The sequence below is a fragment of the Ascidia mentula genome, chromosome 2, assembly GCF_947561715.1.
Source record: "Ascidia mentula chromosome 2, kaAscMent1.1, whole genome shotgun sequence".
NCBI classification, from domain to species: domain Eukaryota; kingdom Metazoa; phylum Chordata; class Ascidiacea; order Phlebobranchia; family Ascidiidae; genus Ascidia; species Ascidia mentula.
The window spans coordinates 12,389,284-12,404,559 of NC_138567.1; the positions used below are offsets into that span (position 1 = coordinate 12,389,284).

General features: G+C 38.6%; 3 protein-coding genes across 3 annotated transcripts; 2 read left to right on the forward strand and 1 right to left on the reverse strand.

Annotated features, from left to right (window-relative positions):
* Positions 1-21: 21 nt before the first annotated feature.
* LOC145888947 (solute carrier organic anion transporter family member 4A1-like) lies at positions 22-6,318 on the reverse strand. The gene is made up of 12 exons (XM_082979816.1): positions 6,194-6,318; positions 5,995-6,126; positions 5,132-5,404; positions 4,936-5,051; positions 4,776-4,866; positions 4,331-4,540; positions 3,927-4,099; positions 3,341-3,502; positions 2,759-2,949; positions 2,253-2,462; positions 1,670-1,840; positions 22-1,196 (listed from the first exon to the last, which is right to left on the reverse strand). The coding sequence occupies exons 1-12, from the start codon at positions 6,292-6,294 to the stop codon at positions 966-968; spliced, it is 2,061 nt and encodes a 686-aa protein (XP_082835942.1). The 5' UTR covers positions 6,295-6,318; the 3' UTR covers positions 22-965.
* A 936-nt stretch (positions 6,319-7,254) lies between these two features.
* Positions 7,255-11,115, forward strand: LOC145890143 (latrophilin-like protein 1). Its single transcript, XM_082981178.1, has 8 exons — positions 7,255-7,312; positions 7,466-7,534; positions 8,055-8,145; positions 8,270-8,451; positions 8,671-9,341; positions 9,612-9,843; positions 10,274-10,771; positions 10,955-11,115. The coding sequence occupies exons 1-8, from the start codon at positions 7,255-7,257 to the stop codon at positions 11,113-11,115; spliced, it is 1,962 nt and encodes a 653-aa protein (XP_082837304.1).
* Positions 11,116-12,071: 956 nt separating this feature from the next.
* LOC145890144 (adhesion G-protein coupled receptor G2-like) lies at positions 12,072-15,062 on the forward strand. Its single transcript, XM_082981179.1, has 6 exons — positions 12,072-12,088; positions 12,294-12,397; positions 12,690-13,360; positions 13,631-13,862; positions 14,245-14,742; positions 14,902-15,062. The coding sequence occupies exons 1-6, from the start codon at positions 12,072-12,074 to the stop codon at positions 15,060-15,062; spliced, it is 1,683 nt and encodes a 560-aa protein (XP_082837305.1).
* Positions 15,063-15,276: the final 214 nt, after the last annotated feature.

The following is a 15,276-nucleotide window of genomic DNA, read 5'->3' on the forward strand; positions in this document are numbered from 1 at the left end:
TGTTTATTTGGCTGACTCGCAAATCCGATTCTATTTGGTTCAAATTGCACAAAAAAATAACAAGGGATTTCATTCTATTTCCACATACATAAATCAATGTTTTAAGTTTTGACATCAAACTAAAAATTAATTACAAAAATCATTCATCTATAACAAGTAAATTGGTCACAAAGTCCTTCACATACGCGAGAGAGCATGCGTACCCTGACAACACCTGTTATAAGAAATACACACGTAAATGATTGTACACCGATTGAGCGGAGTAAGTGCTTAAATCAGCAAAAGACGGAAAATAGACAATATGCTGTGACAGGATGTATACCACGTAAAAAGACGCCCCGATTCAGTACCACTGGTATAGGTCTATACATGAAGGCGATTTAGTAATGTGCTGCATCATATAAAAAGCTCTTAGTGCACGCAGGACGTCGTCTACCAGGATTTCTCAAACTATGCGATCATGGAGTTAGGCAGAAAAAAAATATTGTTGAATTGGTTAACATAAAAACACCTCTTTCAAAATGGGATTAAAAAGCAAAAAGTTTGAGAAGTCCTGGTCTATAAGACTACAAATGATACAAGAAACAATGATCATTTGATTAAAAGCAAGGCACTCGATTTTGCATAGGTAACGTGTAAACCTATAGCAGCTGTTGTCTTTACAACACATTAGGTTTTCTCCATGTAGGCAAGCTGGAATAAATGCAAATCAAGTGCGAGTCAAAAAAATGCACAGTCGGTAAAATGTCAACAAACACCTGCGTAACCAGTCGTTGAATAGATAGATAGTACCGTGTAAAAGGCCGTACTTTGTTCGTACAAGCCGGCTTCAAGTACAAAAAGTGCGAAATTGACACCCAAAATGTGAATATTATACATAAGGCACTCCACACTACTTGCGACAAAAACAACAACAGCACAAGTAGGGGAAGGATACGACCGCCCACATTCGACCTAACGATCAACTAAAAATCGGCTTCCTCCTGCAGCGCGCGATACGAAATCTTATCGTTGGCGGTTGCGCGTGACCTGATGACGTCACCCATCGTAGCACCAGCGCCTCTAGCGGCAGGTAGTAGAATCGCATTGCGGGTTGCCGCCTCGTCCGACTGTTCGTTCAATCGTTCCATAGTGCTTGTGGGTGTTGGTGGTTTATAAACAAACCAGGCCAGGATGTAGGCGACGGTGACGATACACTACATGAAAAAAAACAAGTTTTAGAAAGTTTACAAATACGTATCACAATGTACGTAAGTTTCTCTCTCTGGCAAACCGCTCTGGGCATTTTCTTGTAGTAGTTAGCACACGTAGAGAGGGAGATGCCACCTGTGCAGCGCACCAGGGCCACACGAGTCTGGGGCAAAAAGTTCATGACTATTAAAAGGGGGGCAACTGTTTGCTTCGAAACTTTAGAGATTTTCTACAAAGACTCGAACCTCCCACAATCTCATGCAGGGCCCTGGTTATCAAATTTCTCAGACGGAAACGTCGTACTAATAATGTTTTTTCCTAACGCTGTACTAGAAAATGAAAAAAATTAAAGTGAGAATCAAAATTGACTGCTTTGAGCGCTAAATTAACTCCGAAAATGAGAGTTTCCAGCCTCAGAAGCGACAAACCCCCAAAATTGTTCCAGCACGATAGAAATCATAAGGATATCTTTGCTTACCTTGATGACTGCCAGAAGCCCGGCCATCTGCGAGGCCAGCTTGTCGTTGTCGTAAAGCTCGCACGATCCCTGCTTTCCACACTCAGTTGTCCAAACAACGCAGGCGAGATCCAGAACCCGACCAAACACGAGAGGGCCGGGAATGCTGCCCAGTAATCGGAGTATGACGAACTGCGAACGAAAAAATGTATTTTTTTTGCAAAATTCAACGAATAAAGTTGTTAGTTTGATTTTTCTTGCGGGTTTAAATTGCCAGTTTTTAGGAAATCATCACCTCAATGTCGCAAAAGTACATCATGTTGAAACCACTTAATTTTGATAAGTTAACATTGCGTTATAAAATTTACATTTTTCGTACTACAGCCTTAAAGCATTTTGCTTTTGTTGAAACCAAGCTTAACGTAATGTAAATACCCATTTCGTGTATGTATGACTTTCTTGCGGTTTTGCTGTGCCACATAACCCTGCAGTGTGGCAAGCAAAACGTATTTTAAAAATTCGTTGCAAGAATGTAGCAATTACAAAACGGCCCAAAATTACGGTCTTATAATCAACAAATACAGCCTAACCCGCTGCAACTCACCTTCACACCGATAGCAAAGGAGCGTTGTGTAAAAGGGACGACTCTCAAAATAGCCTGAATGGCCGGAGTGCCGGATAAAAACGTTGCCAATATGGAGAAGAAAAAAATGATCATGAAGAGATTGAAGTTTTCGCATCTCGGGATGGTGCATTTGCCCGGAGTTGCGAGATGGCTGGAATTAGTGACGACGCAGCTGCAGTTTGAGTAAGTCTGCATGGAAAAGTGGTTGAAGCGCGAAAACTTTGTTGTATAAACCACGCTCTGCTTTTAGCTTAGGCGATGCAATTCCGTTTTCACAAAAAATGCTATAACATAGTGTGAATGAGAATGAATCTTAAAACATACAACCAAGGTTGTGAGGGTAAAAAAATAAAACAAACCTGGCAATCCCAAACAAAAACATTGAACATAACCGCAAATGGGAAAATAGCATAAAATTTTCCGCAAAACTATAATTTTTTTTTCAAACGTTACCAACGGAGCTATTCCACGAGAGAGCGCCTTACCCCATCTTTCAGAACACCACCGCAACCCGCAAAGCAGGGTGAGTAGTACGTGACGCTGTCGGCCCCACAAACAGGATCAAATGCATCTGGGTTACACGAGCAAGGGGCGTTGCATTGAGAAGTGTGTTCGTATGCAGACAGGTGTCCGTTCCCACCAGGTTCGTTGTATTGGACGGTGGCGCCGGCAAAAGCTGTGGAGTAAAGAGGAAGTCTTATGGATAAGTTCAGCTATGAGGAATTATATCACGAGGTACACTACACGGCTCATGCGGCTTTATTCTATTTTTTATATTGTCGTGGATAATTTCAAACTTATCTGTGTGACGCATGTAGTTGAAAAAAATTTTCAGACATTTTTGTGAAACTTTTCTTCAAAACTCACAAAAAAAATATTACGAAAAGATTTTGAAACAACTGGGCTCCCATACACAGAGCGTACGTCATAGTAAACCATTGCACGTATCTTTGTAAAGGACATAAATATCAACCCAACAAAGAGAACGCGACGCCCAAACGCAATGAATTAGACACGTCAACAGCTAAAACCATCTACACCATGCCATACTCAAATAAACAATATACCTATGCCTGGACATGAACGAAAGAAAACGAAGGAAGTGGAAAAGGCGACTGCGGCACACACGGCGCAAAACTTCAGGATTCCGGTTACTGTTAGTTTAAACTTGGTCACGACAACGCCACCCAACAGCTGACCGCTCGCTCCAGCCAATATTGCGAGAATACCTGAAACACACAGTGATCAGTTAACCTTTTAGTAATGTAGGGAATTAAATAAATTTAGGTCTAAAAGGTTAGTACTAAACAGCAAATACTTTTCATCAACAATATCTGACAACACATTTGGCAAGATTTCCAAATCACTGCACGAATGGGCATTTTTTTTATATAAGATTGATGCATTAAAAAATTTAAATAAAATATTAAGTATGTCAAAGTAAATACAATTGTCTCTATCAGTTTCACCCTCTGCATAATATGCACAATTAAACACTTGAATTTTGCCTGAAATGTAAAACAAAAACACAACTTCAAAAAAATATTTTCATAATTTTAATCATGTTGTAATTCCCACCTTTGTACATAAGTATGTGTAAAGTCTTTATACCAGAAAAAGATTACACATGTGATTTGGAAAACACAAACTTACCAAAATAAAAGGCAGCTTGACTTGGAGTGAGACTAAACATGGATTCAAGGTACTTTGGGCCAAATGTTGTGATACCAACAACTAAGGCGGAGTCCAAGGATCCGGCTATTGTTATGAGTAAAAATGTTGGGTTCCTGATTAATGCAATAAAACTCAATCCAAGGTCTGAAAACCTAAAAAAAAAAAAAATAAGTATCTAAACACGGACACATTTTAGCCTTTCCTAAATTACTAGGTTCAAACTGAACATATATGTTTTATATGAATGCCCACATGCTGGCATTGTGCCTATGTTGGTGTCCAAAGACAAAGCTTTTACTAACTAAACACATCGACAAACAAAGTTTCAAAATTAACACTGTATATACATCATGCAACTTTACCCAGAACATAACCAAACATACTTGATGTCAGAATTAGCGTATTTCAATTTTTCTGCAACTCGGTCCTGATGCACTTCTTGTTCACGATTTGATCGCAAGTGGGCTGTGTGTGGTAGATGTAAGGGAAATAGTAGAATAGGAATGGCAAGAATTATGATTACCACTCCACCGACAAGGAAACCAAGCCACCAGGCTCCGATCCAGAGAGGACTTGTGTCTTTAATATCAACACTAAAATAAAAATTTTGAATGTGACCAGAGATTGTGTTTGTTCTATTTTTTAAAAGTGCATGACAGCAAAATTCCCTGCGGAAAATGAAAGTAATGTTTAGGTTCCCATTGCCAGACTATCAGTGGGAACTGTTAGATATAAACTTTGCCTTGTTTTGTTTTAACATTGCTATATTATCTGTAAGGTTTTAGTCATCCTTTTTCGTGAAGCTTTCAAACACTGTAAAATACTCACCTTTTGCCTATATCTGTATAGATAGTCAGAAGCCTTCCCCCAAGCAGAAAGCCAAATGCCGGACCAACAACGCTGCTTGCATAAAAGACACCTAAACACAATTACTGGTAAGCATACATCAGATAGGACTGCCAATAATATATGTGGCATTGATACCAACCATGATAAAGTGATGACTGAACCTGCTCAACATTTTCATCCAAGTAAGTTACACCCAGGGTAAATAATGTGGTTCCACCCACACCGTTCAGGAGCTGGGCAATTACAAAAAATGACCTGGAAAAGATATAACACCATGGCTAATATTTTTACGCAATATTTATACACCTCTATGCCAGTATCAACTACACACTTACATGTAACTTCTTAAATGTGATGGAGCACATTTGGCATGCACAGTTGTGGCATTACACAAATTGTGTTGTTCTTCACCAATAGTGTAGGTAGGAGCAAGAAAATGAGGTAATGAAAAGAAAAGGTTGCCAAGACCAATAACAAAAATACCCCATCCAATCCAGGTAGGTTTGTGGCCTTTGCCGCCAATATAGGTAATTAGTAGAACAAAGAGACAGGATGATATGTCATAGCTGCTTGCAATGAATCCAGTTTCAGTGCTGTGTAGGTGAAATCTGTGTTGTACATAAAGATATTAGTGTCTAAAAAAAAACATAATAGATTGTAGTTAGTGAAAAACAAAGCATTTTTATTGAGAAATTATTGGATGACTTGTGATCAATGCCGCACTATATATACGCATCAACCCATCTTTTTTTATTGTAAACATTCAAGCTAAAGATAATTCTTAACAGTTAAAGTAACTTAACGTGTAACAAGATGCGATGAACAGATGTTAACAATCACTTGCATTAACAATACAATGCTTGCTAATACACTGCTTTTGTAAGAGACTGAAGTGCACCAGCAAGCATTATAGGCATAGACCAGAGATTGACAGGGCGAATTGAAGAAATTGAATTGCAGCTTCAGAGAAAATATAGTTACTTATGATACTAAACAATTAATAAGTTAAATAATGTAGCGAACAGCCAACCATCAGGATTAAAAGGTTTTCAGAAGAGAACTTTTGCACCAAATGGTAATGGCACCAATAATTTGTGGACTAACCAAATTTTTTTGAGTCTATATAATATGGCAATTTACATTTTTTAAATTTTTCAGTTAGTGTTGCTGATGTTTTTCCAAATTGGAAGGCACCTACCGTTTCTCCAAGGTAGTGATGACAACACTAAGAAGGCCGCTGATGACAAATCCCTGTGCAATACTTGCGCAGCATAGGAAAGCGAGAGCAAGTTTTGGTGTGGCAAAACACTGCAGAATAGGAATGGTGCACCTAAAAGTAAACGTAATTCATGCATTAAGTATTACAATAACATATGGGAATTACACAACTTTTTAACCTTCGTCTATGTTTCCCACAGTTCAATTGAAGACCACATGTTTCATCAACGGTTTGAGAATAAACAGCTGAGTCACTGCTCCCAACCGAGCTACTGCTCATTTTAAATAAAAAGAAATATAAAAACAAGCAACAAAAAGCGAAAACTAAACTTTTGAAACAATCAAAAAAAGTATGGGAATTCCCCCCAAAATGACGTAGGATGTGTAGGTGGCACCAGAGACAACCCCGACATATTATTAGGACACAAAAAGGCAAATTGCAGACCGTGTCAGTCATATCGAAAGGTACCACTTTACATAGCAGATAGGGTGGTGAAAAGTTTCAAAAATTGGTCTATTTTGAGTTTAAAGAAAGAATTATGTTCTTTTTTATGAGAAAATTCGTCGTGACCTGTCGTGGCAACATAGAAAACTTAAAACATTCCGTGTGATAAAATAAACGTTAAAAACGAAAAATTGTACTTCCGCTGCATGGCCAGATTCATGCAATTTTACTTGTTGGCCAACTTAGGCCTATTTATTCTTGACAAATAATCACGCAAAAAAATCAGTATCTGCATCACAAAAGTCGCATAAAACGGCAAAAAAATCCAAAGGCAAAATAGGTTATAGGTAATTAGTCGGCATCGAAATATAAAAAAGTAGAAGGAAATGAAATGTCTGTAACTTATTCGTTGTGGGTCGTACACTTATTTGCATCTAAATTCCTAGTTTTAAAATTTGAATACTTGTGGGAATAAAGCATTCCATTTAAACTGAAAGTAAAGGATATCAGAAAAATAATGGTAAGAACCACTAGTCCTTTTGCACTGTGTAGGCTATACATAACATGTACCTATGTCGACCCAACAAGAAAGAATAAACACACAGGTTTTCCGTTTTTATAGGTGGAAAACCTGTGTTTTCAGCTGCAATTGCAACCTCAGAATGCGATACAGGATATGACGCAGCAGACAAGCCTGTTCCTACATTTATACATGTCTCATATATAGACACCAAGCAATATTTTATGTGGTAAAATAACAGACCGCGCAGTTTTAATTCAGAAAATGTCAACGCAATGAAAATGCTGCGTCCTGTGATGTTATTGGTAGTATGTCTACTTCTTCCGATTCAAGGTTAGTGTGTTTAAGCCGTGTATAAAACCAAACTTTTTTGCAAGGATTTTCATTAATTTGACAAAATGTTGTTATAATTCGTAGGATGTAAACACCATGATACAAAACAACTAACATTAATAAAGTTGTTCACTCATCATTGGCTTTTTGTAGGAATCAGTTCCTCAAGCGATCGCAGAACCGGATGCATTTGTCAACCAGATGGCCAAGTCAATTGCATCAGTATGTGCTACAGATAAAAAAAACAATTTATAAGGCAACAAGGCTCAGATTGAAGTCAGCAGATGTAGTTCACAGTGTGAGCTTGAGGTGATAGCGTAAAGAAAAGATTCTCAGTTGCAAGGGTGATTTTTGTGTGCATTTTATTGTTTTTATTATAACTACTGCATAATTTTTGCAGAAACTGACGATGCTTACATAAGCGAAATCGATTTTATAACAAATAAATCTGCTGACTTCAATCTGAGCCTTGTTGCTTCATGATATATGCGAACCAAAGTAATTTGCTGTCGCAGATAATAAAACAATGCCTAACCGAGGGCTAGATTCCTCTACAGCTACTAAGCAAGTCGTACAATTTATAAGGCTTTTGTTTTACGTCGGACGAGTGCCGTCAACGATAAATATTGCAAAAACGATTATGCTCACAAATATTGGTTGTAAAACTAAAGAAACACAAACACCGCTGCATTGTGCTGCTTTTTTGCGCTGACATTCGAAACTGAAATGTGTTTATTTCAAGTATGTGAGAGTGAAAATTTGGCGATACGCTGTTGGGAAGGAAAAATTAATGTCACTGCTGGATTTTACGGAAGAATGACATCTGGTGACGAGTAAGTTAATCCTTTTCCTACATATTATATCACTTATATCGAAGTAGCCACGAAGTGTGATCAGTGTATGTGCTATGCCGAGTTGGAGCAAACAATTATCTTTACAGAAATCTTTCGTTTTAAGCGTTTGTAATCATGTACTGATAAACACGACGACCTGCAAGCAAGAATTATCTCAAGACAAAATTATCGCCCTTTGCAACAACAAAACTTCATGTCTAATTCCTGCCAACAATGCCAAGTTCAATGACCCATGCGTAGGCACTTACAAATACGTCAAGCTCAATTATACTTGCAACAGACATGGTACATGTGTAAAATGTTATATTTTTAGCCAAAACGATGTATATAACGCAATACAAAGGAATATAGAATAACGTAACCATTTTGAGCAAAAATTTGTACACTTATCCATTTAGCATGTTGTGCCCACGTGTAAAAAAAAAACTTCAACTAGTTTGTTACTGCTTTGTGCGACAAAATAATCCAACTAACTCTGTTCAATGCATTAAATGCACTCTACAGAAATCTATTCTACTCTCAAAGCAAAAAGTCTGCGAAAGATTTTTGCAGTGGAATGTCAAAGCACAATGGATGCACGTCGACTAATTAAAATTCAAGGTCAAATGCTATCGACAGCCAGATCCAAAATCATCGCACTTTCGTCTCAAACAGAGCTAAATAATCCCAAACATGCCTTGTTACAACGGGATGGCGTCATCGTTGAAAATATTACCAGAGAAAAATCCATAATTGCTGCACTTTCAATTATTCACCTGCCAGCTACCAACACAGAAACACTAATTGGGCGGAAGGAGCTTATAGAATCCAACCAAAGATATTCACATTTTGTGCAATTGGAAGGAATGTCGCTTGTTTCCGTGGTCGTATTGGACTTCAAAGACAAAACCGAGCTTCGATCACCAATCCGTATTTCCACTCCTGTTCCCCAAAATCATAACAACGGAAGCAACTTGATGTTAAGATTTGGAACTGACCCAAACAACATGGTCCGCTATCGCCGAGCGAAGTGGGTTTGTGCATTCATAGACCCTGCTGTCGGAATGTTCGACCAAACTGGTTGTCGTCACTTGGAAACCAGCAATCGCACTCGTGTTACCTGTGACTGCAACCACACGACAGTCTTCGCTGTACTTCTGGCCTTGGACGCTGTCGTGTTGCCGCCTTATATAAAGGTATGTGGAAATCATTAGATAACTGCAGACTTTTAAGTTTGGGCAACAAATGGATGAGAACAAAGCACAAAACAAAATACAATTTCAGTGAAAACAGTTTGGGGTTACTTTTCTGATATTACGGGATTTCCTTAACAACTTAAATAACCTTCAAAGGTTCAACGGCACAGACAACTATGAGCATTGGCCAAACGGGTGTTGTGCGTCTACATTGAATAATTGAAATTTATGGACGACCTACAGTGCTTTGGTCACATAAATGTGTTTCAGGTTCTGTCATATGTTGCTGGTGGAACGTCGGCATTGTTTCTGGCTCTAACTGTAATTGTTCTTCTCTGCGTGCGCAAGAAGATTTCCAATGATCGTATGTTTGTACAAATAAATCTGTGCATGGCGCTTTTGTTTTTCCACCTCCTCAATTTGGTCCATGACGCAGTTGTGATGAACTCGTCGCTCTGCCACGCGTTAAGTGTTGGCATTCATCACTTCCTGCTCGCTTCAGGTAATTTGCAAACCTCTTAAATTTGTTGACGTCCTTATACAAAAATAAAACAATCGGAGGCACTTTGATGTTATAATATGTAAAAATTACAGCAAATGTCGTCAGATCTTTTTAATAAAATCGGCATTTAAATAACATCTAACAAGTTTATATAACTAAGCGACATGTGTATTATCCCAATTATACACAGCGAATGTTTCAGCGTGGGCCTTATACTCATACAGTTGTTGAGATTGAACGTTTTTTCAATAATGTTTTCTTTGCTATGGTAAATTATAGTTTTAGTAAACGGCTTGTCCTGTTTTCAATTGCATTTATCGGAGATGCGACCATTACAATTTGGCATTGCGCTTCCAAAAGCGTAATGAAACTTATATTTGTTCATTCTATAGCCCATCATGCGTGATGTATAAATATGTATATGTTGCAGTGTTTTGGATGCTTGTGGAAGGTGTGACTCTTGCCATAAAAACTTCGGACAGATCGTTGGAGTTTTTTGCAGTCAACCCCGTAAAACTCAACGCGGGAAGATGCCTCGTCGGTTGGGGAATACCCGCTTTCATAGTGCTTGTCACAAGTCTTTACGGATTGATCGGATCCCAATCCTTACTCAAAACCGACGCACTTTATAGTCTCGGTCAAAGTTCGCAGCAATTCGACAAGTGTTTTCTCGACTACCGGTCGCACGTCTTTTACTGGGCGATGATTGCACCTATGTGCATTTGCATTGCAATCAATATTGGAATATTAGTGCATGTGGCGGCCTTTACTTACCGCTTGAACGCCAACCAGCCACGTCCGGCCCGGCAGCAAGGCAACGAGGATGCTGATTGGAAGCGGAAAATCTTTGAATTGTTTAGAATTGCGAGGGTTGTCCTTGTGCTGCTTCCTGTCACTGCAGTTCCGTTTCTTTTGGGTCTTTTTGTCGGTAAGGATAATGATGAACGATTGTTATTTGTTTTTCACAGTTTTATAAATTTATCTGCTGGTTTATTCTTCTATTTTTTTCATAATTGGCTATAAGGTAATGAGCTTAATTGGCCTGTAGGAATTTGTGAATTGTGATCTCGGTCTGAATCAAGTATTCCAATTACGTATGCTTTTTTTCCAGGATTTGGTTCAACAGAAAGCAACTTCTTCTTCATGTATCTAAACATTTTACTCAACGGTCTTCAGGGATTATTTATCTTTTTACTGTACTGTGTAATATCGAAGGAAATAAGAAAAGCTGCCCGAAACTTCACTGCACAACACTCGTGTTGCAGTAATTAAACTTTTAATTTTGTATATATTTGCATTTTTGTACATTGATGTGCTACAACTTGAAGCTCTTTTTCCGATCAAGAGAACAGTTTCGTCACAAGAAACGAAACTGTCAGCATTGAACGTTTTCGTGTTCCTACTACGTAATTTTTGCAGAAACTGACGATGCTTGTGGTAACTTACATAAGCGAAATCGATTTTTCACAATAAAATCTGCTGACGTAAAACAGAGGCTTGTTGCTTCATTATATACACATGGGTTTTCCGTTTTTATAAGTGGAAAACCAGTACGTTGGTGTGTTTTCAGCTGCAAAAACAATTGTAACCTTAGAATACGATAACAGGATATGACGCAGTAGAAAAAGCATTAAAGGGAAAATTTTCACAGGAGAAAATGCAATCAGTATATTGACACCAAGCAATATTTTATGTGATAAAATAACAGACCGCGCAGTATTAGTTCAGAAAACGTCAACAGAATGAAAATGCTGCGTCCTGTGAAGTTATTGGTGGTATGTCTACTTCTTCTGATTCAAGGTTAGTGTGTTTATACCGTATATTAAACCAAACTTTTTGCAAGGATTTTCATTAATTTGTCAAAATTTTGTCAGAGTTGTTCACTCATCTTTAGCTTTTTGTAGGAATCAGTTCCTCAAGCGATCGCAGAACCGGATGCATTTGCCAACCAGATGGCCAAGTCAATTGCATCAGTAGGTGCTACATTGAAAAAAAACAATTTATATGGTTTTTGTTTTTACGTCGGACGAGTGCCAACAAATTTAAATGTTGCAAAAACGAATATACTGACAAATATTGGTTGTAAAACTAAATACCACTGCATTACATCGTTTTTTTGCGCTGACATTCGAAACCGAAATGTGTTTTTTCAAGTATGTGAGAGTGAAAATTTGGCGATACGCTGTTGGGAAGGGAAAATTAATGTCACTGCTGGATTTTACGGAAGAATGACATCTGGTGACAAGTAAGTTAAGCTTTTTCCTAGATATTCTATCACTTATATCGAAGTAGCCACGAAGTGTGATCAGTGTATGTGCTGTAACGAGTTGGGGCAAACAATTATCTTTACAGAAATCTTTCGTTTTAAGCGTTTGTAATCATGGAAAGATAGAAACGACGAAATGCAAGCAAAAATTATCTCAAGAGAAAATCGTCGCCCTTTGCAACAGGAAAACTTCATGTCAAATTCCTGCCAACAAAGACGTGTTTAATGGGGACCCATGCGAAAACACTTACAAATACGTCGAGCTTAATTATACTTGCAACAGACACGGTACACGTGCAAAATGTTATATTTTATGCCAAAACGATAACGCAATACAATGGAATAAGTAAGTATGTTGAGCAAATGTCAAACGAGTGAAGAACAAACGCTATTGCACTGTGAAGGAAAAATGGAAAAATGTTACGCTAAACTTTGGTATTACAACATTCATTCGAAGCACGTAAAATTTGTACACCTATCCATTTAGTATGTTGTGTGCACGTGTAAAAAAACTTCAACTAGTTTGTTACTGTTTTGTGCGACAAAAAATCCAACTAACTCTGTCCAATGCACTCTACAGAAATCTATTCTACTCTCAAAGAAGAAAATCTGCGAAAGATTTTTGCGGAGGAATGTCAAAGCACAATGGATGCACGTCGACTAATTAAAACTCAAGGTCAAATGATATCGACAGCCAGATCCAAAATCATCGCACTTTCGTCTCAAACAGAGCTAAATAATCCCACACATGCCTTGTTACAACGGGATGGCGTCATCGTTGAAAATATTACCAGAGAAAAATCCATAATTGCTGCACTTTCAATTATTCACCTACCAGCTACCGACACAGAAAAACTAATTGGGCGGGAGGACCTTATAGAATCCGATCCCCGATATTCACATTTTGTGCCATTGGAAGGAATACCGCTTGTTTCCGTGATCGTGTTGGACTTTGAAGACAAAACTGAGCTTCGATCACCAATCCGTTTCTCCTCTCCTGTTCCCCAAAATCATAACAACGGAAGCAACTTGATGTTAAGATTTGGAACTGACCCAAACAACATGGTCCGCTATCGCCGAGCGAAGTGGGTTTGTGCATTCATAGACCCCGCTGTCGGAATGTTCGACCAAACTGGTTGTCGTCACTTGGAAACCAGCAATCGCACTCGTGTTACCTGTGACTGCAACCACACGACCGTCTTCGCTGTACTTCTGGCCTTGGACGCTGTCGTGTTGCCGCCTTATATTAAGGTATGTGGAAATCATTAGATAACTGCAGACTTTTAAGTTTGGGCAACAAATGGATGAGAACAAAGCACAAAACAAAATACAATTTCAGTGAAAAACGTTTTGGGTTACTTTTCTGATATTACGGGGTTTCCTTAACAACTTAAATAACCTTCAAAGGTTCAACGGCACAGACAACTATGAGCATTGGCCAAACGGGTACTGTGCGTCTACATTGAATAATTGAAATTTATGGACGACCTACAGTGCTTTGCTTACGTAAATGTGTTTCAGGTTCTGTCATATGTTGCTGGTGGAACATCGGCATTGTTTCTGACTCTAACTGTAATTGTTCTTCTCTGCGTGCGCAGGAAGATTTCCAATGATCGTATGTTTGTACAAATAAATCTGTGCATGGCGCTTTTGTTTTTCCACCTCCTCAATTTGGTTCATGACGCCGTCGTGACGAACTCGTCGCTCTGCCACGCGTTAAGTGTTGGCATTCATCACTTCCTGCTCGCCTCAGGTAATTTGCAAACCTCTCAATATACAGACGTTCTTTATACAGAAAAACCGTCAGATTTTACAAATAAAATCGGCATTTATATAACATCTAACAAGTGTATATAACTAAGCGAAATGTGTATTATCCCAATAATGTACTGCGAATGTTTCAGTGTAGACCTTATACTCGTACAGTTGTTGAGATTCAACGTTTTTTCAAGAATGTTTTCTGCGATGCTACTGCAATTTTTGGTTTTAGTTAAGGGCTGGGTCTGTTTTCAAATGCATTTATCGGAGATGCGATCATCACAATTTGGCATAGCGCTTCCAAAAGCGTTATTAAACTTATATTTGTCCTTTCTACAGGCCCACATGCGTGATGTATAAATACGTATATGTTGCAGTGTTTTGGATGCTTGTTGAAGGTGTGACTCTTGCCATAAAAACTTCGGACAGGTCGCTGGAGTTTTTTGCAGTCAACCCTGTAAAACTCAACGCGGGAAGATGCCTTGTCGGTTGGGGAATACCCGCTTTCATAGTGCTTGCCACAAGTCTTTACGGATTGATCGGATCCCAATCCTTACTCAAAACCGACGCTCTTTATAGTCTCGGTCAAAGTTCGCAGCAATTCGACAAGTGTTTTCTCGACTACCGGTCGCACGTCTTTTACTGGGCGGTGATCGCACCTATGTGCATTTGCATTGCAATCAATGTTGGAATATTGGTCCACGTGGTGGCCTTCACTTACCGCTTGAACGCGAACCAACCACGTCCAGCCCGGCAGCAAGGCAACGAGGATGCTGATTGGAAGCGGAAAATCTTTGAATTGCTTAGAATTGCGAGAGTTGTCCTTGTGCTGCTTCCTGTCACTGCAGTTCCGTTTCTTTTGGGTCTTTTTGTCGGTAAGAAGAATGATTATTAATTTTTTTCACAGTTTTATAAATTTATCTGCTGGTTTAATTTTTTTGCAAAATTGGCTCCTGGCTTAATTGGCCTGGGGGATTTGTGAATTGAGATGTCGGTCTAAACCAAATATTCCAATTACGTATGTTTTTTTCCAGGATTTGGTTCAACAGAAAGCAACTTCTTCTTCATGTATCTAAACATTTTACTCAACGGTCTTCAGGGATTATTTATCTTTTTACTGTACTGTGTACTATCGAAGGAGATAAGAAAAGCTGCCCGAAACTTCACTGCACAACACTCGTGTTGCAATAAATAAACTTGTTTATATTTGCACCTTTTCATATTGATATGCTACAATTTGAAGCTCTTTTTATGAACACGAGAGCAGTTTAATCGTCACGGGAGACGAAACTGTCAGTGTTGAACGTTTCCATATCTACCAAATTGCACGTATTATTTTTGCTTTGTATAATATGAAATTGATTCTTTGTTTTGCAATAACTTTTTCTTACGTGTTTTCCTGTTTGAAC